General features: G+C 35.7%; 1 protein-coding gene across 1 annotated transcript in view; it reads left to right on the forward strand.

Moving 5' to 3' along the window:
• Positions 1 to 26,017, forward strand: part of LOC149776464 (uncharacterized) — a 100,586-nt gene that overhangs the window by 44,877 nt on the left and 29,692 nt on the right. Inside the window, exons 3-4 of the mRNA XM_089940886.1 lie at positions 16,285 to 16,497; positions 23,300 to 23,438. Of these exons, the coding sequence (XP_089797012.1) occupies positions 16,285 to 16,497; positions 23,300 to 23,438 (352 nt within the window). The remainder of the gene's footprint in view (positions 1 to 16,284; positions 16,498 to 23,299; positions 23,439 to 26,017) is intronic.

The following is a 26,017-nucleotide window of genomic DNA, read 5'->3' on the forward strand; positions in this document are numbered from 1 at the left end:
TTAGGTGTGGAATAAAAAGTCAGTTTTCCGTCGAAATAATACCTAAAAACTTTGTTTCATCAACAACTGGTATAGGTGTTCCAATTTAGGTTCATCATGATGTCTTCGTAACTGACAGAAATGCATACATACCATTTTAGATTTTGAGAATTTGAAACCGTTAGTACTGGCCCAAATTTGAATCTTTTTGATATTTCGTTGTAGTTGTCTCTCAGTTGTATGCATGTGCTTTGATCAATAACGTATTAGAAAATCATCAATGTATAAGAAGCAATCCACACCATGAGCTAAACACTTGGTGATGCTATTCATTTTATGTTGAAAAGCATCACAGAAAAAATACTGCCCTGGGGAACATCCATCTCTTGCTCATGCATATTGGAGACTGGGTGGAGCCCATTCGTACCTTAAATTCTCTGTCTGAGAGAAAGTTTGATATCAAAGAGAGCAGATGGTCTTTTAGACCCAGATCGTGCAGGTCATTTAGTATCCAGTACTTCCATAGGCCTTTTCTAAATCAAAGAAAACTGCTACTAAATGTTCCTTCTTGATAAATGTGTCGTGAATAAATGTTTCCAGTCTAACCAGATGATCACTGGTGCTCTGGCCATATCGAACGCCACTTTGGAAAGGAGATATTAAATCGTTAGTTTCCATGTACCATACTAGCCGAGAATTGATCATTCATTCCATTGTTTTGCACACACAGCTTGTCAGAGCAATGGGTGATAGCTGTTAGGATCTGTGCTATCTTTACTTGGTTTGGGAACTGGTATTACTGTTGATTCTTTCCATTGGCAAATGTTTGGTATATTACCAGTAATCCATAAATCAGTGAAGATTTCCAGAAGAACTGTTAATGATGGTTCTGGGAGGTGTTTCAAAATCAGGTAATATATTTTGTCAGGCCCAGCAGATGTATCATGGGCCTTATTCATAGATTCTGTCAGCTCAAACAGTGAAATAAGTTGAGTATAACTTACTGAGTTATCTGATGTGAATTTCAACTGTGTCTTTTCTTTTTGAGTTTTTAATCTTCAGAAGGCTTCTTTAAATTTCATTGTGGAATTGCTTCGTCATTTGTAACATTGGTGTTCTTAAGAGAGATTGGAAAGTGGTCACCTCTGTGAAGGTCATGAGTGACCTTCCAATTATAATCCAAAAGTAGCGAAGGAAAACAAATTGTCAAATTGATACATGTTTATGTACCCGTTCGTGGGTGTAAATATGTTGGTGATTTGGTGTTATTTAGACAAAAGTCCTGTCTAGAAATTAAATCTTCAACCTTTTTGCCCCTGTCGCTTATGTAGTTTGATCCCCATAAAATGTTATGGGCATTAAATTCCCCAGGTGGAACAAATATATATAAAGGCATTGGCTGGCATGATTTATCAGATAATTGACTTAAATCAGTCAATAAATGAATAAAATTGGTTATCAATACTGATGTTGGCACATGTAATTATGTTTTATGCAGTCATATTACTGCCGTTAGTATTTGTTTAATGTCGGTGGTTCCCAACCATTTTTGGCGGTCCATAAAGAATATTTTTTCCTAAGTCTCATTACCATGTTTCCACATTTGTATCAGTTTTGCCACCATGGAAAATAAATCCTGGCAGCCTTAAATTTAGCGATGTTTCATAATGTCCAGATAACCCTGATTTGGATCTCGACCCGTAGATCAGGAACACTGTTTTTTGTGGTAATTTTCCTGCCATTGACATGACTTTTTTATGTTGAATTTATATACTTGAGTTCTACATGAGATAGTCAGCAGTTTTTTATATAGACTAAAATTGTCACATTAGCCAGACATGTCTGATAAATAACTTAAAACTGTCAAGTAAGGTCCATTTACTAATTTTGACATGTCAGACATTGGACACAAGGTGCCCATAATTTTCGCATGCATTTGATAAGTGATCATGTTTTACTAACTATTTGAACACTCCATAGCTACAAAACACAAGACAAAAGAGGTGTAAAAGCTTATGTCCTGGACTTGTAAAATTAAATCTGTAATTGAACAATAAATCCATGTTGTGTACAATAGACCTTGCATTAGTTCTCACATATTTTTTCCATCTGTATTGTGTGGTGGTGTGTCGGTACATCAGACCTTTAGAACAAAGCATGAAACGTACCCAAGAATTTAAAAAAAAAAGAATAATAGCAACAACAGATAGCTGTTAGTATCATCCTTCAGGACTTGTTTGAGGACCTGATCAAATAAAACTTAACCAACAAACCTTACTGGAATACTACGATACAGTTAAGTAATATGTATTATAGAGGTGGCAAGTCTGCTTCTTGTCATTTAATAGCTAAATGTTTAAAACAGTCATCCACAATTGGAATAAATTACTGGTGTAGCATGAAATTTGACTGTATAGTTGCTTTGAAGACAAGAAAAAAATCTTTATAAATAATTAATTTGAGAGGAAACCAGTCAAGCATGGAAGGATTTTATGGGTTCTAAAGCAGTAGCAAATAGGGGAACCAGAATTGACACATTCACAAATTAATGTGACTACATTCATTTTGTGGAAAACTTTCAGCAAAAGCGATTACAATTTAAGGATACCTGACCCAATACAGTAGTAATTTATTACTGGGTGCATTACCCATCAGGAAGAAAAGAGGGAAGTACATCATAATGATTAGATGTGATCAATATTAGCAGTAATAATGGTTTACCTCAATAATATTTTCCAGTGTTACTTACCATGGTACTTTTCTCTGTACCAGTATGTCAGTAGTTTCCATCAGTAAGGTATTAAAGAAATTCCAGAGTAATCTTGGTACAAATTTAATGATATTAACAGCATGGTCTTCATTTTTTTCGTGATAAAATAATTGAAAAACATATTTTCATTTACAAAACAGTTGTATTCCTCACAAATTAATTTTAAATGTTAGAAATATAATTGTATTTATGTTCTTTTAATCACATGTTTGATGTGTGTCATATATGGCAATGTGGAGGCCACATTATCCAAGATAATTGGGGTCAAGTTATCGTTTAGAAAAATTTCGAGATTAGAAAAAATGTCATTTTTTAGTTATTTACTAGCATGTTAATATGTTAGGTACATGCATTCCTTTGTAGGATTGCAGATCATCACAAGATATTCAAAAGAGAACTTCTTTTCTGTTTGAATTTTATGCAATTACTGATGTCCACCAGATATTTTCTCATTTGTTGAGTGTTTTTATGTCTACTGAATGTTTACTGGCTCTCTGAGAAATACCTAGTCCAGGTGTTGGCATCTGAAAGTTTTCTGTCTATTATATCAATAGTGTCGCTTGTAAATTGTTGGTTTCAGTGTCAATCTGTTTTTATGAACAAGCTCTCTAATATCAGCACAATGCATTTCACAGAGTGACAGCTGTTATTGTTGTTTTGGGTTTAATGCCATTTTAAGCACATGATAGGCTGCTATACGTTGTGGCAGTGCCAGCTGTAGTGTATCTCACTTAACATTACAGTTTTAAGATCAGAACTTATATCACTGTTAATAAACACATAGCAGATTCATTTGCTATTATAGTTTGTTCTGTACAGCCTTGCAAATGATATCCGCATCAGTAGCTCAGTGAATTTTCAGGTTATCATCATTAAATGTAGCTAAAAGTAACTGATTTGTTTCCTCACACAAAGTATTTAAATGCTGTTTGAATCAACGTAGAGCATGATGCATCTCATTAATTACATGCTAAAAACAGGGGTGGTCTGTTTGCTTCAGATTTTTCATTGTTGTCATTAAATGTGGAAAAGTCGATTTGTTCATTAAGGATTGATCAGCTTTCCTGTTTGGCTCTAATTAGCCATACTGTATTTGCCTCACTTTTGATTTATTTGCAGCATCAGAACTTAAAATGAACATAACAGATTACATGTACACTGTGACTTAGACCAGTCTTTTTCAGCATGTATCAGATGAATGGTATTCTGCTCTTTATAGGAATTATGTTTAAATCATTTGCGCATGAAAAAGTAATTCAGTAATTTTAGCTACATTTCAAGACAATGGCATGAAAATTGAATGAGAAACAGATGCAGATACCATTCACAATGCTGTGCAGAACAAACTATTTGTAATAGGGAATGAGCTATTTTCTTTTATCTCAAGATATAAAAAATCTTCAAATGAATGGATATAATATGGTATAAAGTAGCACAATAGTTTTGTTCCAGCTATCAACACACATAATTTTTTTATTTAAAAATGTTTTAAGTTCCTACCCTGTTTCATGCAGTGTGTTCTGAGCGATACCGCAGTATACTGTGCTACAAATTTTTTAATGGAACCCAGCACTAATATTGATGAACAAACTGAATTGGCAACAAGTAATTGTGCATTTGAGAAGAGTGAATTCTTTTAAGTTCTGAATTGACATGTACCACTGTAATTTTCTGTTCCACTGTACTCGCTCCAATAGCAGACTTGTCACGTTCATGATGACATCCTAAAATTAATAGTTGGATTCCATTCAGAATAATATGAGGGAAACTTTTGTGTAGTTAAGATTTTTTAGTTTGATTCAACCATGGAGCAGTACAAATGTGGACTCGTTTTAGTCTTTCATGGCAGAATAACAAATCACCAAAAATATTTAATATTAAAATAATGTTAACACTATCAGAATCCAAACTTTTATGGTGTAATTACATCAATTGTGGTATGCAGGTTAGTATGGTTTGATGTACATGTACTTTTGTAAGCTCATAATTATAAATTAAAGTCACCATTCCACCTCAGAACAGTTCTTTTTTTATAGTAATATCCTGTAAAACAATTAAATATCAGTTACAGGTATGTATTGACTAGGATAGACATAATTGATTTCTTTGCTAGACCTGATTAGAAAGCCCTAGTGCAGGTAAACTTTATTGCCTTGCGACAATTTATCTTGTAAACCTTCATCATATAAATGTTAATGGAACATTGAGTGCTTTGCTTATGGAATCCAAGTTCAAGTGTATATCTATGTATGTGCTAGATAAGAGGAGTCCTGGTTACCTTGGATACTCTGTCTTTTCCATCAATAAGCAGACTGTGCTGATTTATTTAACTTTTATGGCAGTTCTGGTTACCTTGGATACTCTGTCTTTTCCATCAATAAGCAGACTGTGCAGATTTATTTTACTTTTATGGCAGTTTTGGGTCTTTAGACTTAACATAGACAAGATATTTCATTTTGACCATCAGGAAGACATTTGACATGCAGAATAATCATCAAGGAAAATCTATATACTGCAATAGGTGGAGCATACAGCATCATTGCTATACATGTGGGGGACCAGGGAGCCAAATTATTGCAGCAGATCTGGAGATAACACAGCAGTCACACTTCATGTTCAGTGGAGCTGAAGGAGGATAACGTTTGTTTTTTGTACCTGTGAAGATAAACTTCATGCCATATGCACCCATTCATTGGTGAACCTTGCCTTATGCATCCATCACTACTATGCATGGTGTATGCTGCAGTTTCTTGGTGGATATTTTGATTTCATCAAGATTGCAGGCTCACAGTATTGAACCTTGCGTGCCTTCATCATTTTTTCGCAGTAATCTGTGCACCTACTGGTAATCTGTATGACTCAGATTTTGTCTAGTTTTCTACACTGGGTGCCTTATTTCGCTTGTTGGCATTCATTTTGTTTGTCATTTATGTCATTTCTTTTCCTACAGATTGTTATTAACACTGGTTAAAAAAAGGTCGAATCTTCTGGATGTAGGAAAATCCAGGCATGCAAGTTTGAAAGAGGATATATTGAAATTTATATTCATGATTGTATGCATTAGTAATCAGGTCCAATATCAATTATATCTTTTTATATTATGAATTTATTGGATACCCCATATACAATTACATCTTTTTATATTAAGAATTTATAGGATACCCCATATACAATTATATCTTTTTATATTAAGAATTTGTAGGATAACCCATATACAATTATATCTTTTATATTAAGAATTTATAGGATACCCCATATACAATTATATCTTTTTATATTAAGAATTTATAAGATACCCTATATACAATTTCTCCAAGGGGTAGGATTTTGATGTAATGGCTCAGAATTTGGATTTTTTTCACTGATCCTGCCAAAATCAAACAGAAGCCACTTCAGTTTCTAATTCAGAATGTATTATTTATGGATTCAAAACAGTAGCGATATTTTGCCAAGATGACTTGTGAATGCAGTACCCAGTTCACTTTTGTATATCTCCAAATACTCTGTGCAGAAAGTGCACAACATCGATGCCACTCCTGCCTCGCTTGATGCTTAGCCGTAAGAGGTTAGTGTTAGGACTGCTTGGCCTTGTGTCAGGATAATGTGACTGTGTGGGACCTGATTCTACATGTCTCTGGCATGATGCCCCAGTGCCAGACATCACTAAAAAAAACTGCCACACTGCAGACACTGTAGCAGTATGACAGAAAAATTGTTAAAGCTACATTAAAAATCCAAATCACGCACATACTCTTCTGTTGCCATTATCTAATTCTGCCATTTTGGTGATGGCTGTGTACCTTGAAGATACTTAAGTATGTTTAGCTATATCATTGCACAATGCATTGAATGTTTATTAAGAATGCCCCTATGAAATGATCATGAATAATGCATGAACTGGCATGAACTGTTCTTGAAAGGTTCATGAACCTGTTTCATGAACAATTCATGAAAGTTCATCAAAAGGTTCATGAACTATTTATGAATGTGCATGATCTGAAAATGCTCAGTTCATGAAATTATGAATTCATAACAAACTGTTCAGTTCATGAAATATTCATGAACTGTATTCATGAAAAAGTTCATAAAGTTCACAAATTAGGTCATCATCATTCATGAACAAGTGCATGAATATATTCATGAACTATGATGAACAAGGTTTCTCATGAATGATTCATGACTTCATAAACAGTTCCCGTAAAAAAATTGATTATCTGACAAACTCACAAATACCTATTTCATCTTGAATCATAAAATAACCTTAGATGTAGGTTTTTTAAACAGTATAATACTATAAAATGCAACATATTATCATAAAAATGGTATCTAATTTCAGATAAATTTCTAATATGCAACAAAGAACATGTAAACTAACAAGCAATATTCTTTTTTTTTTACTCTAGCAACACTTTTTGTATGTTTTGTAATTTTTCTTTGAATTTTTTTCAAGAGATATTGGGGAAGTTGTGTTCAGTCAACTGTTGGAAGCATATTTCATCATCAAGGGGCTGTCTAAATTCCGCTGGGGTGTCTCCTGACTTGACCAATATTTTTCCCGTGACCTGTCAGATACTCTTTTGTGAAGATGTTCAGGGCCTATAATTTAATAAAATCCCGCCCATTGTCACTACTGAATGTCTCCATCTGCAACTTAAGCTGTTCCATCTGATTACTGTTTGGATCTTTAACATTGCTGCAGCAGTCACTATTTAATGTCTGTTCTGTCTTGGCCATAGGATCCGCCAGTTTTCAAATTTTCCACCTTAATCTACAAATTTCATCCTCTAATAATTTTACTTTTCTGCTGTCTGATCTGAAAGAAAGATAAAGTTAGTTAATGACAGATAACCTCTGATCAACAGTGTCTTCAGCTTTTAGCACATTATTATTGTACCCTACTTTATTTACTGGAATAATTAGGATCCAACTTGCTATGTGAAAGTCACGTTCTAATCCTTTAATTCCGTTTCAGTGTAAACATTATCACCACAACATATTCTGTTCAATGAAAACATGAAAAGAGTTTAATCGACCGTCACATCAAAACCCGTGAGCAGTTCTGTGAGAACCTAATTACATGCCGGCTTTGTTTTGATCAACAACTTGGGGAAGTGTTTGTTGCATTAAAAAATCAGTTAACCCTTTAGCTACGACTGTCGCATCTAAGCCTCTACTGTAAATAGCTCCTGAACCCCACTGACGCATATATGCAGTGCCAATAAGCCTAGTTTACTACCCTAGTGTCGCTTATGTGTGTAAAATTCAGCAGTATTCAAAACCCCAGTGTCGCATCTGTGCGGACATGACCTCTATGTTAACTAAACGTTGATTGGTTGAAAGTACAGAAGTTTACATATTTTTGATAATCATAACCAATGAGAGGACTGGTTACTCAACATTTTGATACAAGTTTGAAAGCTGAGAGGTTAAATTTAGACACACTGTAAGCGGTTTTCTGCACTTTACGAAACATGTGTAGTTGATATAAACAAAAATGGGTTCCGATTCAGATATGAGCGACTTTGAAGGGTTCAGTGTGAGTTGTATTGAAGAATTTAATGGAGCATTCGTAGAAAATGGATCTGATATTGATATTTAACTTCAAACAGTTCAAAACACAGCTGTTCGGATCATACTTAGAGTACCACGATCAGAGCACACCTCCCCGCTGCTCTGTACCCTACACTGGCTATCCATTCGATCCAGAATCAAACACAAAATTTGTTCTCTGTGCTACATTTCACTGTCGGACTCTAGTCCAACATACCTATCTGACGTCAACCATGTGTACACACCAGCAAGATACTTACACTCCTCTTCTGACAATCGTATACTCATTATTCCCACTATGAAAACAAAGTCATATGGACAACGTTCTTTTGCATACCAGGGCCCAGCAACGTGGAATGAATTGCCCACTGAACTTAGATACAAAGACACAGGTGATCACATTCAAGAGTGCTCTCAAAACTCACTTATTTCGACTGCAAGAACAAACTTAAAGACCTAATAATGTTTCCTACCTGAAATATTTTCAGGATGTTTTTTATTTTTTAATGTTTATCTAATTTCATGTTTTTGTTTTTGTAATAATATTATTATGTTTCTTATCTTATAGGTGTTGTCTAATGTTGTAAAGCGCTTGGAGCTTCTAAAGATTAGGTGCTATACAAAGTCCTCATTATTATTATTATTATTATATTAGTCTGGTTTCAGCACCCGATGTAAGTGATTTTGAATCGAATGACGAGGAAGACATAGTCCCACTTGCACAATGGAGTGATGACCTCGCCATGTTCAAGATCAATGATTTCGATTCTCGTGTTGGTCCAACAATCGAGCTTGGACCACTAAGCAGTGTGAAAGATTTTTTCCTCAGGTTTTTCCCTGAAAGTCTGGTGGAGAAACTTATGAAAGAAACAAACAATTATGCCAAGAAAATGTTGGGCCAAAAACAAGACCGGAAGTGGTATGAAACCAGCATCACGGAGATGAGGGCATATCTTGGAATATACATTGTCGTGAGTATTATGCAAATACCTAAATATTCCATTGCCTGTATGACATCTGTGTATTTTGGGATCCCAGGAATACCCAAAATCATGACAAGAGAAAGGTTTAAAAAAATAGGGAAATATTTCCATGCCAATGACACAAGCATCAACCCACCCAGAGGTCAACCAGCACATGACAAGATTTTCCATATAAGACCTTTCTATGACACAGTTTTGCATAAATGCCTGGAAAGTTATGACTCTCCCAAAAACCAGTCAATTGATGAAGGCATGATTGCTTATAAAGGAAGACTATCATTTAAACAATATCTGCCAGCCAAACCCACAAAATTTGGCATTAAAGTCTGTGAAAGAGCCCATCCTCAAACCGGCTACGTCCATGAATTTCAAGTATATGTTGGAAAGCCTGATGGACAGAGAGGGAGAGTGAGAGAAGAAGGGTTAGGATCTAGAGTGGTGAAAGACCTTACCAGAAAAATAATAAACAAAAACCACCACATCTATATGGACAGTTTCTTTTCAAATACACAATTATTTGAAGATTTATGTTGAAATGGACTCTTCTGTTTTGGTACTGTCCGAGGAAATAGGAAAGGAATGCCAGAACCTTTTAAAAAAAAGTGTGGTTTAAAAAGCCAGGGGGATATGAAAATTATGCAAAAAGAGACTCTGGTCTGTGTTGCCTAGAAAGACAAGAAAATTGTCCATATTTTATATAACAACATGGATCCCACACAGCTGTCCAGTGTAACTCGAAGAGAAAAAACCGGCAGACAAATAGAAGTAACTTGCCCAAAAGTTGCAGATGAGTATTCCAAAAACAAAGGGGGAGTGGATATTGCAGACAAAAACAGAATGCAATACAGTTCTTGTCGTAAAGCAAAGAAATGGTGGAAATATCTTTTTTGGTTTCTCATTGATACAGCGATATGTAATGCCCTGATATGTATGAAAGAGTCACCAAACCACCAGATCAAAACCATGTCAGGAAAAGAAAAGAAAAGAACACAGCTTGAATTTAGAATGAACTTGGCCAAATGTATGGTTGCTGGCTTTCAGGGAAGTAGGAAAAGAAAAGCTCTGTCCAGTGTTGATGCTGAAGGTTTAAGGCACTGGCCAGGGCTGTTCCCAAAATGTGGGAGATGCAAGATGTGTTAGGGAAGGGAGGAGACATGAAGTTTTCATGGGATGCAAACAATGCCAAGTACATTTATGTGTGGATAATGACTGTTTTGAGAGGTACCACTCTCATCTTTTTAATTAGAGTGTGGATATCATTCATGTTTTTATATGTACATATGTAAATACTGGATTTATTTTGTGTGATTCAGTACAGTTTATATGACTGGGATTTCTTGTATGATGGGATGTAGGAGTATATATAGTGAAAATATATGAGTAACAGACACTATACAACGTAAGCTGTTTTTTATTTCACTGAAATCCTCCAAAAAATACAATCAACTCCACTTAACTGCACATCGGTTAGCTGCACACTCTGGATAACTGCACGAAGTCACGCCGGTCCCGTTTTTTCCCAATGCTTTTCAGTGGGAACAAACTTAGGATAACTGCACTTCGCTTAAATGCACACTCCGGATAATAGCACGATAAATGTTCTGCCCATGGCACATTATTCGTTACAATTTTACTCCGGTTAACTGCACAATGTATAGTCAGGATTAGTTATTGCCAGTCCACTGCTGTAGCGCTTCAAATAAGCCAACAATTAAGCCTGTAAATGCGACTTTGTAAATGATTGACATGTAAAGGACGCCATAGGTGGTAGATACATGTATATTCCCGCCCACCAGGGAGCAATAGCGTGGGAACAATCATATGTTGCAACAGATGACTGTCTTCAGACAGAAGGTGAAATCGACGACTCAGCCATCGTTTCAGCTCTTACAGAGACAAAACAAGAAGAAAACGACGAAAGAAGTGATGACGACGACGCAGTAGATGACCAGGTTTCATCTAAAGTCGCTATTCAGTCACTCCAGAATTTACACAGATTCATGGAGCAGAGAGAATGTGAGCTGTTTGAACCGTTTTACAAAATAGAGTCAGCAATTCACCAACTTATTAGTAAAACTTGTGTGCAGACATCAATTGCCGATTTCTTTTGGAAATCGTCAATTTCATTGTGTTTGATTTAACAATATGACGTTAGTGCTGTTCATTGTAGACTCTTGTTTCATTTAAGTAAACGTTGAAAGAGTGGATTCTAATCATCTTTATACGTTATTCTTCACCTATATTCGTGCCGTGCTGATTTAAAGCTCTACTGTACCGTACTTCGGTTAACTGCACACTCCGTTTAACTGCACAGTCTCGTGACGGGCCCGAGGCTGTGCAGTTAACCGGAGTCGACTGTAATGAAATAATGAATATAAATGTAAACATGTTTTTATTGTCAGTTTCTGTAGTCAGCCATGATGATGCTCTAGTATTCAGCCTAGCAACCAGCATCAGTAGTCTCAGTAACTGATATGATAGCACTCAGCAGTAGTGAGACTGCACAACAGCTGTAGTAGCTAAAGGGTTAAAAGAAACTGTGTTGTTTTATCACTTTGAATATGTCTTTTGTATCAAATCAAGCAAGGGGTACAAAGAAAAAATTCAAAGGCATGCAAATCTGAGCATAAGTTCTTGTGGTCACTACCGTTATCAAAATTCATTTTATTTGACCAATCAAAAATGGTTTCACATTTTTATACGGTGGCTGGAGGCACAAATAGTTGACTATGTAAAGATCATACAGTTGAGATATCTGCAGAATTTTTCTCGACGGCAGAGAAATCAAGTAGTAACACACAAAAAAATTAACTGATTTTTTAAAAAATGTGAAGTTAACATCATGTCGGCTAATTCTGTGCGTCAGGTAATTCTGTGCAATGATACATCAGTTCTGTAAACATTGAATCACGTGTTATTTTTGTTCAAAAATACATTTTGTATACAAATAAATACATTATATACAAGAGGAAAATGTATACCTTAAAACAATACTGCATTTTAATGCAAGTTTCCAATTTTGCAAGAAGTTGTCCGCCACATACAAAATCGTCTGCTACGATCGTCAACTTACCGCTAGAACATAAATTCTTAAGAAATTCCCCAGCATATAGTTGGTTTCTAAATTCTTTAGTAATTTTTTCACCACCAATAAGACGTAAACACATTACATCCTATTCATTGTTGTTTCTCTTCCACATAATAGCTTCTTTGTTTTATAAAACGTTGAACTTTACTAACTTCTTAACAAGATCTGTTTAGTTTGCTTAATATCTCTTGCCATTTATTGGCATTTTTACCTTTAATTTTGTTTAAAAAAATTTTAGCTGTAAACCTGACCTAATTACTAGACTGAACTGCAGACAGAAACAGTTTCTGTCAGCAGTTCAGTCTAGTAATTAGGTCAGGTTCCAAATTAACACTAATCTGCTATTCCAGTTTGTGATTTTGTTGTTGTTGTTGTAGGGTTTAACACCATTTTTCAGCACATGATAGGCTATACATGACAGCCAGTATAAATGGTGGAGAAAAACCCCAGGAAAACCCAGGAAAGGTCAGGCATTTCTAAACACTTAAGGTTTCCGTCTCCTATACTGAAGCAAAACGCATACCGAATTCGACCGATTGATAAAAATAAAATACAGCAATGCTTACCATTTGAAAAGAGGCAATTGTCACCAGAATATTCTGTTCAAAATAATATTAATTTTGGACACAGGGGATACCACCCCCGCGTTTTCCTGACTAGCAATATGGTGGCCTAGTCTGCGCACAGAATTGAAAAGATGTAAAGTTTATCCATCAGGCTATAGAAATGAAATATATTACATTGTATTTCATTTCTGTAGCCTGATGGATAAACTTTACTTCTTTTCAATGCTGTGCGCAGACTAGGCCACCGTATTGCTAGTCAGGAAAACATGGGGGTGGTATTCCCTGTGTCCAAAATTAATATTATTTTGAACAGAATATTCTGGTGACAATTGCCTCTTTTCAAATGGTAAGCATTGCTGTATTTTATTTTTATCAATCGGTCGAATTCGGTATGCGTTTTGCTTCAGTATAGGAGACGGAAACCTTAAGTGTTTAGAAATGCCTGACCTTTCCTGGGTTTTCCTGGGGTTTTTCTCCACCATTTATACTGGCCGTCATGTATAGCCTATCATGTGCTGAAAAATGGTGTTAAACCCTACAACAACAACAACAAAATCACAAACTGGAATAGCAGATTAGTGTTAATTTGGAAGCCCTGGATATACAATGGACTTGATAGATAATGAATGCAGGTGTAGGGAGATATTGTTTAGTACACTCTGAGCATGTTATTCCTCTGGAAAGTAAAACTTTTTTCACATATTTAGATAAAACTGAACCAGCCCTGCTGTTATCCATTTCTAAGGGGAAAATCCTTTGTAGGAACTTCATTTATCGTATTAATATGTTTTGTATACATGGAGTATGTAGAATAAAACTCCAGAACGGAGCATTGAAATATCCAAACCACCACTGGTGAATTTCATCATTGAAATAGAACAGATCCCATAGATGAGGTGGCATTCTATCATTCACATAAAGGACAGCATACCTATCCCATGCATACCTCCTGAGGGGTGAACCTTGACCAGAGTGTGTACTATGACAGTATCCACTCATAGTGGAGCACATTCTTGTCCAGTGTATTTATTGACTTCCAAACTGTGAGACAGAAATTTTAAGATTTCAGCTCAGTGAAGCGGCTTTTCTAGCATGTTCCTCCAGCAAAAATCTTTGACTTTTCAATTGAAGGCAGTTGAATTAACAAATTTTGATGCTATATTTTATCCTACATACCTTTTAAAAGACTTTAGCATCTTTAACCTTTTATCTTTCAACTTTGTAAGAAAACATATTTTTTTGTTTGAATAGGTTTGTCTTTCTGAAAATCACAGAAATGTTTAACCTTTATGTTTATGTAGCAATTTCATATATTTGCTTTTTATATTGAACGACCATATATTTGCTAGAATTTGCCTTCCTAATGTTGTTCTCAGTTTATCCCATGAAAATTTATTAATTAATCATTTAATCAACACTGTCTAGCCAGGATTGTGCTGGACAGTTGAAACCTATATATGCATATTCACATTGCTTACATTTATCTAACAAGATCATTATATAATGAGCTAGTTGTTCTTCTTCCCTGGAATTCATTATATATAAAGTCTGCTGTGTTTCTACCCAAAATAAAGATTAATAAAGTAAAGTTAATGATGTTGTGTTGGGGTTTAACAATATTTCTCAGCTTATGATAGATAGGCTATACATGGTGGCTAGCGTATCTAGTGGAGGAAGACCCTGGAAAAATCCAGGAAGAACCACCAATGCATAGAAAGCTAGTGTCAAGCTTTCTCACATACCCATGCTTGTTGAACCAGAGACTCGAATACACATGAACAGAGATGAGATGTCATTGGTCAATAAAATCAAGTGGCTTAGACAGCTCAACCACCAGGGACCCCATAAATCCAGCATCACATTGCAAGGGAGACAATATGTTGCTTTGTTTCATCAGCTATGGCTGCCCATGTTGTGATTGCCATGTTTCACCTGTTTAACCAATCACTGCATGTAAAATCTCACCATTGTGTCCCAATATGACCTTTTGCACTGATTGAATTAGCCAATCCAAGCTTCTCTTTCAGAAACAGTAATTAAACTGGTACTTCAGTATATGTGTTCGAGACAGTTGCATTGTTTTGTTGATCTATTTTTGTTTATGGGAACTCGTGAAAAAAAGAGAAAATCCCTGCATGGGCTGCCAGGGGTGATAAAGGAGAATAGCAGATTATCTCCCATGGCTTGTGACAATTAGATTCCATCATTATAAATATTCACCCTCTCAGAGCCTTATTTAGGTAAAATGAATGTAAACTATCTGTTGGTTAACCAGGACTATTAAAAATTTAAAATGAATTGCAAATGTTTGCTAACACACAGTATAGTGTACTACTTTGTCCAAAGATTCTTCTTAGATAAGTTTTACATTGACACCCTTTGAATGGTGATTGTAAGTAACGATCAGTATAACTGATTATAAACCTATTCATTGATTTTACCAGATACATTGATTATCGCTGCATGTAAACTGATCAGATAATTATCCAAGATAGCTCACTGAGTTATGATTATAATAATTATGTTGTTAGAATGAGTGTAATCTAAGTAGTTCATGAGAAACTTGAAGACCTTGCATGTGACCTCTTGTTGGTATTTGAGAATTCCTTCTGTTGATTTACGCATACCTTTAGATAAAAGACGTGGGAGTAGTGGTAATTTAATACTCAAAGGAAATTTGAATTCCTCATGATTTTTGTACTTTACACCAAATTTAGCAAATAGAAATTACAAAGGGATATAATTGAGTGAAGAAAGAGTATAGTTGTACTTTACTGCATGTACATGATATGTCACTTGATCATCTGAGTTACAAGAGATTTATTTTACTTTCATCATGAAATAGCAAATAATACAGTCTTATGATTACTTAAAATAATTCCTTTGTTATGGTCATTACATCAGCTTTTACTATTTTGAAATTAAAAAACAGTGGATGCAGAGATCAGAGTTATTAATATCCTTGCTAACATAGGGATCATCGTTTTGCAAGCTGGGTAGAAAAAATATGCATTTAATACAATACTTATAATTTTGTCAGCCATTTGTTATCTCTGGCACAGTCCTATCACCCAAATGACAGAGGTAATAAACAAAGATCTCATCACTTAAATGAGATAGGGGTCATAAACAAAGATCTCATCACTTAAATGAGATAGGGGTCATAAACAAAGATTTCATCACCCAAATGAAATAGGGGTCATAAACAAAGATCTTGTACATATATATTGCCTTATTTTTGGACTGCACCTTTAAAGTATTATTTATTTTTAAGTTCAAAATTGAAGTCTTTTATGACATTATGGCAGTTAAATTGGTGTGTTCTGAGTTTCTTTCTTCATTTTTTAGGGGGAAATTTGCAGTTGTCAAAAGATGTGTCAACAAAGAGACTGGAGAGGAGGTTGCTGCCAAAATTATACGCAAGAGAAGGCGGGGCAAAACATGCCGAGAGGAAATTTTACGAGAAGTTGTCATGCTTGAAATGGCCCTGGATCATCCACGCCTGGTGCAGCTTAAGGAAGTTTATGAGACACAAAATGAACTTACGCTTATTACAGAATAGTAAGGTTACAATTTTATCTTGTCTCTAATGGGAAGGCAAAGGTATCGCTTTTCTAATGTTTGTCGCAATATAAAAATTAAGACTCTATGTTTGGGTTTACTCTTAAACATTTTTAAAGATACTGTAAGAACACATTTTAGCACATGTATGGTGTTCAGGTGAGATAATGCATTCTGTAGTAACACATTATAGTGATATTCAGGTGAAACAATACATTCTGTAATAATATATAGTAAGATGTGCAGGTGAGACACTACATTCTACAGTACCACATAGTATGATGTAGAGCGTCGGCCTCAGATTCAGGAGGTCATGGGTTCGAACCCTGGCAGAGTCATACCAAAGACTTACAACAATGGTACTAACAGCTGCCTCGCTAGGTGTTTAACATTAAGAAGTTAGTGTTAGGATTTTTAACATAGCTTTAACAATTTTTCAGCCATGTTGCTACAATGTCTGCAGTGTGACAGTTTTTAATGATGTCTAGCACTGAGGCTTCATGTCCCACCCAGTTAAATTATCCTGACACCAGGCCAACCAATCCTAACACTAAGCTTAATGCTGAGCACCAAGCAAGGCAGCTGTTAGTACCATTTGTATAATTTTTTGGTATGACATGGCGGGGGTTTGAACCTGTGACCTCCATCATTCAAGCTGTATGCTCAAACAACATAATTATAGATAGGGGATATTGTACTCTCTACATTTTTAGATTACAATGAAATCTGCGTACAACAGACTCCAGTTGCATAAATGTCTGGATTAAATGAAGTACTTCTTCAGCTAAAGTAAATATATTTTGCAAACTTGAAAATCTTGTTATTGCTATTCTTCCTAAATGCAAAGTCACATTAGCATGGGGATTTTACCAGCAGATTTCGTATAGTGTCTAGTTTGTGTTGAATTTAACTGAAGCTGATTTCACCCAACACGGCCACCGTAGCATCCATCATGAAATTCTTTTTATTTGAATTGATGTTCATATGGACATTTAGTTTTCACCAAAAGACCCCTTGTGATATCTGGTTGTTCGTAATGAAAATGGTGCTGATCTTACTTAGAGCAGAGTATCAGTCTCTCTGAGGGACTCTCCTTTAAAGAAAATAACTTTTAATTGACAATTTTCAGTGATCCATTCATTTTTATTATAAGCTCAGTATAGTGTGGAGCATACTATGTTATGATAATGTCCAACTGTCTGTCCACCTGTTACCAATTTTATTTCTGCACAGTGACTCAAATTCTGCATTATCTACAGTTAAGGAAGTATGTGAATGGCTTGCACTTCAGGTAATGGAGGAGGTTTTTGATTTTCGGGTCAAAAGGTTCAAGGTCAAAATCACTGGAATTGAAAGAAGAAAAATGTTTTCCATATATTAACGTTAGTTAAAATGGTACACCCAGAACAGAGTTTGTAGAAATATGTGCATTTGGAGTAAGTAAAAACCTTCAAATTTTGCAGTCAGAAGTCACAGACCTAGCTCACCTACTCATTATATTTGTATCGAAAGCTGCAGAATTTGTGTTCAAAGCGAAGTGATGATGATGATGATGTTCGTTCATTGGTGTCGATGAGGACCATTTATTTAATGTCATCGATTCACGGGGGGTGGGTCCAGAGATGGCTGATCAGTCCGATCTGGGCTCGGAAGAGTCTGTTGCAGTGGGGACATGGATGTACAGGTTGCTGACAGGGAGTTGCAGAACTGCTATTCCTGGATTTGCACAGATCACTTTTTTCAGCTGAGTCCACCAGTCTTTTCTGCTCAAAGGCTGCTGCACCAGCGTTGACTTGACTGCGCCAAGCAGATCAGTTAGCAGCGACACTCTCCCAGCTTTCAGGATCAATGCCTAGGTTCTTCAGCAAAGCCTTGAGGGTGTCCGTGTACCTCTTTTTTTGACCACTGCGATTTTTTGCCTTGGTGTAGCTCTCCATAGAAGACCTTCTTAGGTAGGCGTTCTACTGGCATGCGGACAACATGGCCAGCCCATCGGAGTTGTGGTGTGGATGCTTGTCATGCTGGCCTCAGTGAGCACCTCTGTGTTTGGTACCTTGTCCTGCCATCTGATTTTCAGTAGTTTCCTCAGGGAGCTCATATGGAAGTGGTTCAGTTTTTTAACCTGTCTACATTTTTGAGCTTTTGGCCATTGACAGTGATGAATGGTTCCAGGTAATCTTCTCCAGGAGCTGGCTGATGCAGAACCTCGGTATTGCTGGTAGAGATGGTGAGTCTGAAGTTGGAGCACGCTGTGGAAAAAAGGTCCATGGTCTGTTGCATACCTGCCTCTGTGCTGGAGTTGAGGGTACAATCATTTGCAAACAGCAGGTTTCGAATGTTCTCAACTTCGACTTTGGTTTTGGCTTGAAGCCTCCTCAGGTTGAACAACTTCTCATCCAGACTTTATTGGAGACCTACTCCAGCATCGCTGTCCTTGAAAGCATCCATCAACATTGTGGAGAACATGATGCTGAAGAGAGTGGGGGCTAAGATGCATCCTTGTTTTACACCATTCGTAACTGCAAAGGGTTTGGAGTAGTTACCCTGGTCCTGGACTTTGGCAAGCATACCATCATGAAACTGTCTCACCATTTCAATGAAGACTTCTGGACATCCAAATTTGGTCATGATCTTCCAAAGGCCTTCCTGGCTGACAGTGTTGAATGCCTTAGTCAGCTCCATGAAGGTGGTGTATAGCTGGACATTTTTTCAATACATTTTTCTTGCAACTGCCTGGCAGCAAAGATCATGTCGATGGTGTGTCTATCCTTTCTGAAGCCACACTGGCTTTCAGGCAGTAGGCCATGATCAAGGTGTTCTGTGAGTCTGTTCAGCAGTAACCTGGCGAGGACCTTGCCAGAGATGCAGAGTAGAGAGATTCCTCTATGGTTGTCACAGGATTGGTGATTGCCTTTGCTTTTGTAAAGGTGGATGATGGATGCATCTTTCAATTCCTGGGGTATGCATTTCATCTTCCACATCTCAAAGAACATCTCTGTTAGTCTTCCCACTAACTTAGGCCCATTAGACTTGTAGATCTCAGCTGAGATGGAGTCTGCTTCTGGAGCTTTCCCACTAGACAGGAGCTTAATGGTCTTATGAGTTTCCAGCACTGTTGGAGGGTCAACCATCCTATCGTTGATCCCCACCTGGGGTAGACAGTTGATCGCTTCATCATTGATGGAAGAGGGTCTGTTGAGGATACCATCAAAGTGTTCCGCTCAGCGATCTAGTATCTTCTCCTTCTTGGTTATGAGAGTGCTGCCATCAGAACTCAAGAGTGGGGCTGTGCCTGATGTTACTGGGCCATAAACATCACAAAGAGCACTATAGAAATAATAACACATTTAATTAGAACAAATTAAAGATGGCAATTCCACTTCAAGTTAGATTATGTCAATAGAATTTAACAGATGTGTCTAATTTGGATTTACTTTATCATCATAACGAGAGGTGAAAAGAGTGCAATGTCCACAGTTGATGTGCATCACCTTTCTTTCTTTTGACTGTATATCAACGTCTCCTAGTTCATCCTTCCTAAGCTCTATGTTTTGCCCCCTTCATTGACTTCCCGGTCCTTTTATTCTGACCTCGTCCTTCTTTTCTCAATTATGTCTTCAGACTGTCCTGTCTCTTTCTCTCTCAGAAAGCTGTTCCTTAAAGGACAAAATTACCCCATAATTCTGTATACCCCACCCTCTAGAGGTATATAAAATTCACTTACATTATTCAGAGCATGTTGACAATCCACACACTGCATAAATTCTGACTTAGTGTGGTACAACAATCACCTCGCTTTCAGCGGCAGGTCTTAAATTATGATGTGAGCATCTATTGAATATTACCATATTCTTTTACATGTTACTACATGTTCGATTAATATTGCATGAAATTCACAAACTGCAACTCACAGCAATCCTTAACCTACAAGATTATTCAATCAGTACAAAATCAGATATAATTAGGTAAGTATCGTTAACTCACAATGATCTGTATTGTCCTAACAAACAAAGGAAGTTATTTCATATAACCCTATGAAATCCTACACATATGAACATTTGGGTCACATGCAATCAATTCTATCAATGAACTAATAACTGTAAAATTAAAAAGGTATATTGCATAACAATTCTAGCATCAATACTTTCCATGAAATTGAATAAAATAAATTGCATAATAACTCTAGCATCAACACTTCCATGAAATTGAATAAAATAAATTGCATAATAACTCTAGCATCAACACTTTCCATGAAAATGAATTAAATAAATTGCATAACAACTCTAGCATCAACACATTTCCATGAAATTGAATAAACGGTACATAATATGGAAACTTAGCCATAGCAAATACATTTGCATAGAACAAACAATCAAATAATAAAATATTACGTGAAACTAAAATTGTGTACCTTATTGCTGTTCTCTTTCAGAACTTGTGTATCCTGGCACTGAACCCTGTCTTTCTTTTTACAAGACGGCCACCTGGTCCCTTTCTTGTTTAACGAGGAAAGCACTAATCTCTTCAGGCTTTCCATGAAGTCAAGACTCTTTCCTCTTTCAGGAGATTTTCAGAATTAAGAATTTTGACTAAGGTTGTCACTTTAAAGTCTGATTGCTCTAAAGTGTATGCCTTAATTTATTCTGCCCAATCATAGGCAGCAGTCCTTAATTTTTCCCAAAGAAATAATTCTTTTCATCAGGTTTAGACAGCTCAGAATCTGTTAACGACTGTGCGTAAAAATTTCATTTTGAAAAAATGATAAGTGGACATAGTTTCCTACCAAGCGGTTAGGGTTGGTAGCTCAAACGTTAACTTTCGAAGGACCGTGTTAAGATCGCCTGGTCAATTTCACTGAGTCAGAATGCTGCCTCTTTGAAATTTACACTGACATGGGGGGAGATAAACGAAGAAAGGTCGAAGTGACCCTTCACAAAGACTTTTCTGGCTCAAATGCATAAAATTTTAATGCTCAGTGCATTCAACTTTAAAGTTCACTGCAATTCAAAATTCGACACTTCACAGATTGTTTGTCCCTGTTTTATTATTTTACCAAGAAAGATAGCAGTAAGAAATCTTCTGGTGTAAACAGTAGATGGATAGTTAGAAATGATAAAATAGGAATGATACAATGGGCAGTTCATAAAGATGGGAATGTGGTTGCAAAATACCTTATCATTGTCATATTTATTATGTTAAAGTAGGAAAACCTGCTTACAGCTGATAGAACTCAGGTTCCTTTGTATATGTCACAGACTATTGATCCCAATGGGGACAGTCATTTTGAAATTAAGGAGACAAAGGAGGAAGTACTCAAATTATTGAAGTAGCTCCAGTCCCATTAATTTTCTCAATTTATCTTGGATTGCAGATACATTCACTTCCTTACTGGAACTCATCTTTGTGTATAAACACTAATAAAATTTCCTTCTTCCTCTTAATTGAAGTGTTTGCCTTATTACAGTTCAACATTTGTTGAAGAAAAGTTACAGTTATAAATTGATCGGTTGAATTTTTGGCAATGCAGAGTTATTGCTATACCAGTATTTGTTTTGTTTTTCTTTGGAATGTAGGAATGCAAAATAATATTTTATAAAGTTTACTAGTTTGCAGTTAGTTTTATGATTTTATCTCCTACCTTTAGAATTTCTGAACTGGATGCTCTGCAAGTTCTTTTCCATAAATGCTTTGAGTGACTTCCAGACATGTTTGTGGATTTATTTTTTTAATGAAAAATACACTGATTGTTCCTTATAAATTACTCCAGTATAGTATGGATTTCAGTGTAACATTGGCTTGGTGATGGATTTCTTTGTTGGGATGAATCTACTTCAGTATAAGGAGACCTCTTGCATAAGGCATTACACTTGAGGGACCACTGAAGAATCTTATGTATTCCTGTCTATATATTATTATCTTTTCTTTAAGGTCACATGTCTATTGGTTCTTTAAAAAGATAGCGATGCTAGGATATTCAACATGGCCACCACAGTGACCATCTTGAAAATCTTGTTATACCTGCCGGTACTCCTTCTGAATGGATGGTTATATTAACATGGGGTTTTTATTAAAAAAACGTATGTCAAGTTGGTTCTGAATGAAAATGGTGCCAGTCTGACAGTGTGTGCTTTGTCATCAATGAAAAATGGCACCCATTTTTTATCTGCTAAGGCTGAAACAGTTCCTAATTTCAAAATCTTAACATTTAAGAATATCAGATGGATTCAACACTAAGCGGTTAAAATAAGAAATCATTTTATCTTGACTTCCTGGAAATAGTACAGCATCAGTATCGTCAAGGGACTCTTGTTTTTTTATATATTTTTCAATTTTTAATTATTTTTTTTGATTAAGTAAACACCACTTGATATAGACAAAGAAAATTTCATAAGTATGCATGAATGCATATTTAGGTGATATGATTAAATTTTCATGGCTTTACAACAAGTTTTCCAATTTTAAACGTTTCTTGAACTTCTTGGACTGTGGCTCCTTTTGGTTTGTAAGGGGGGAGTATGTATTCTGCAAACACAGATTAATCTAGTATAAAATAACTGATATGGTTCATCATTTTATAAATAAAAACTTCTTTGATGTTAGGGATGCCAGCCTAAGGGAAATTGGTTACCCTTAGAAGAACAAGATTTCTGGATAAAACTGAGTTTATTTAAGTGAAAGGAAGAACAAATTTTGATCATGACATTTTTTTTATATCTGATTTTTCTTCATAATATTGCATTGCATATCTCTTTGTTTTCATCTCTCTTTTACTGTATTAAAAATTGACATATTTTCTTTTTAGCTGCTCAGGGGGAGAGTTGTTCACAGAGTGTGTGATAGAGGAATCATTCCAAGAAGATGATGTAAGACGCTTGATGATCCAGATTTTAGAGGGACTTAACTACCTCCATGAGAAAAACATAGTACACCTGGATCTCAAGGTAATTAATATATCCTTGTTATTTGCATGTTAAGGATCCTCGATGACTGGAAGAGGCACAGTCTGCTTTATTGATTTTGTCCACCTGACAGGAGTCCAGTTAAGCAAGTCCTCTTTTGTAAACTCCACATTTAATGTGTTGTTCAAAATGACATGATCACAACATTTTCATTTTCTGTGTATTTATGGTTTGGACTATGCCATACATTATATGTAAAATAACATGTTCACAACCTCTGTCTGTTATTAAATAATGAAATTTTATAAAAATCTGGTGTAGATTTTTAATAATTGCAATAACAGTTCTGTTAAAAGTCAGCAAAAGGTATACAGGACTTCCAGAAATCTGTCATGATTTCTTACCTGCCATACATCATCAGCCTAGTCATTTTTGACATACAAAACGAAATTAACTTGTCAACATACATTTTTCTTTGTGCATTTGATAAGTGGAGTCTGTGATCTTCAATCTTTATTTTATGAATTTCCCAGTACAACTTCAGCTCTTACTTTGTGGCCACTTTGTGACCAGGTACTTTTTCCTGTTCATTTCTATGTGATTACCCACACTTGGAGATAGATTTTCAACCAAGATTAGTTCAGTGTACACCAAGCTATACATCTGTCAGTGAAGTGGGATTTAATGGACCTTAGCAACATAAAATTAAAGTTTTTTTTAAAAGTTGAATTATGCGACATATTTAGAAGTGATCATCCGAATGTTTGGGTTTAGGTCAGTGTGAAGTATGGACCACATTTTTTTGTCATGACATGCATTTGATAACAATATTTCCTTGACCTGAAAACACCCCACCCCTGATTGCTGTCAATAAACTTAAAAGATGGGTTTACCGAATGACTCCTTTTCACATTTGTTAAGAGGCACATGTGGACACCATTGTACCAGCATCAGTGTTGATGTCATTTTCTTTTGGTTCAGGATGCCAGTCAGGTCAATCTGATTTACCCTGGGGCAGAAGACCCTTTTCCCCCACTTACTTTATTAGAATATTCATTTTTATATTTGTTAATAATTTGAAGTATGATATTGCTTTGAACATTGAGTTGAACTGTTTCATTTTATGCAATTCAGGTCTTAATTTTTGTTACTGATGTTCAAATTTAGCATATAATTTTGAAATCCAATAATTTGCCCAAGTGTTTGAGGTGTGTGCAGTTAATTGGCTCTTATCAGCAATCACCAATGACATGTGATTGGTCAGATCTTTATTGTGACAGACAGGTAGTTTGAGTGACAGTTGTGTTAATTACTGTTTCTTTTAATTTTCATTGGAGGGTGGTAATTTCTACACAATTTAAATTTATTTATTTCATCTTTGTTTAGCAACCTTATTGGGAAGGTCTGTTAAAGTAAAACTTATTTGGGACCAAGTGAAGGCACTGTCAGTGTGGAAAACTTCACCTATAGATGCCATTAATATTATTTTCATATAAACTCTTCTAGTAATCAGAGTAGCCTGATATTTATATTTTTAAATTCCTGAATACCATGTATGTTTAAATGGAATATCCCTAATTCTGTTAAGTAAAGACTTTTAAGTCAAACATACTGTTATGGCATTTAAAAATTCCATCATGATGAACTTCTTTTGGTAAGTTATTATGAGATTATATTGATCAAACATTTCAAATTTCTGTTCATAGCAGTCATAGTTTGTGGACAGTGGGATTGCTTTACAAAAATTACCCTATGATCTGCCCCTAAATTATGTCACTTTCAGCTAATTTAAATAAAATTATGATCTGAATTTAAACTTGTTTCACACTTTACTTACTGGTGAAGCCAGCATTATAGTTTTTGATCATTGTAGAGTAGTAAAAGTTTTACAGACATGAAGTGTAATAACTAATTTTGATTTAGAAAGTCACTTGTACATGTTTTTAATATCTTGCTCATTTTTCATTTGATATTAAAGTCATGAAATTCTGTTAAAGAATGTGTTTAGTACTCTAGATAGGATTATAATAATTGTTGAATTCCCAGGCTTCAAACCAGTTTGGTTTTTGTAAATTTCTATCTTGTTTTTATGAGCACTGAATATTGCAACATATGAAACTAGACCGAGTCTTATTGGTCATGATGCATATCTTGACTTTAAGAGTCTGTCAGATGGCTCATTGACAAAGATTAATTCAGAGTGCACTGGATTATAAGGCTCTGTAATAGGAGAGTGTTCTCACTCTTTGATCAAATACTGTTATTTCTTATGTCCATGGAACATTAGGAATTGGATCCAGTTTTGTAGTGTATGGTGATCAAATGTACCGTAATAAAGTATAAATTGTGCTCACAGCAGGAGAAATATGTTGACATCTTTAGAGTAACAGCATAAGATGAAACATCTGCAAACTTATTTCTTGGGTATGTAATACATTTATAGTGTAATATATCTGAATACAGTTCTTATGCATCGCTGTGAGTACTGTTCCTTATACCAGTGATTTGCATCTCGTTTTATTGTTCAACCTGGATTGCTGAAGCTTGACATGATGATCACGTTGGGGTCGGCATGCATGTCCATTCATATATCTGTCCACATCCTAAATGAAGCTCAGTTT

Source organism: Sinohyriopsis cumingii, chromosome 18 (assembly GCF_028554795.1).
Source record: "Sinohyriopsis cumingii isolate HCF-2022 chromosome 18, ASM2855479v2, whole genome shotgun sequence".
Taxonomy (NCBI): Eukaryota; Metazoa; Mollusca; class Bivalvia; order Unionida; family Unionidae; genus Sinohyriopsis; species Sinohyriopsis cumingii.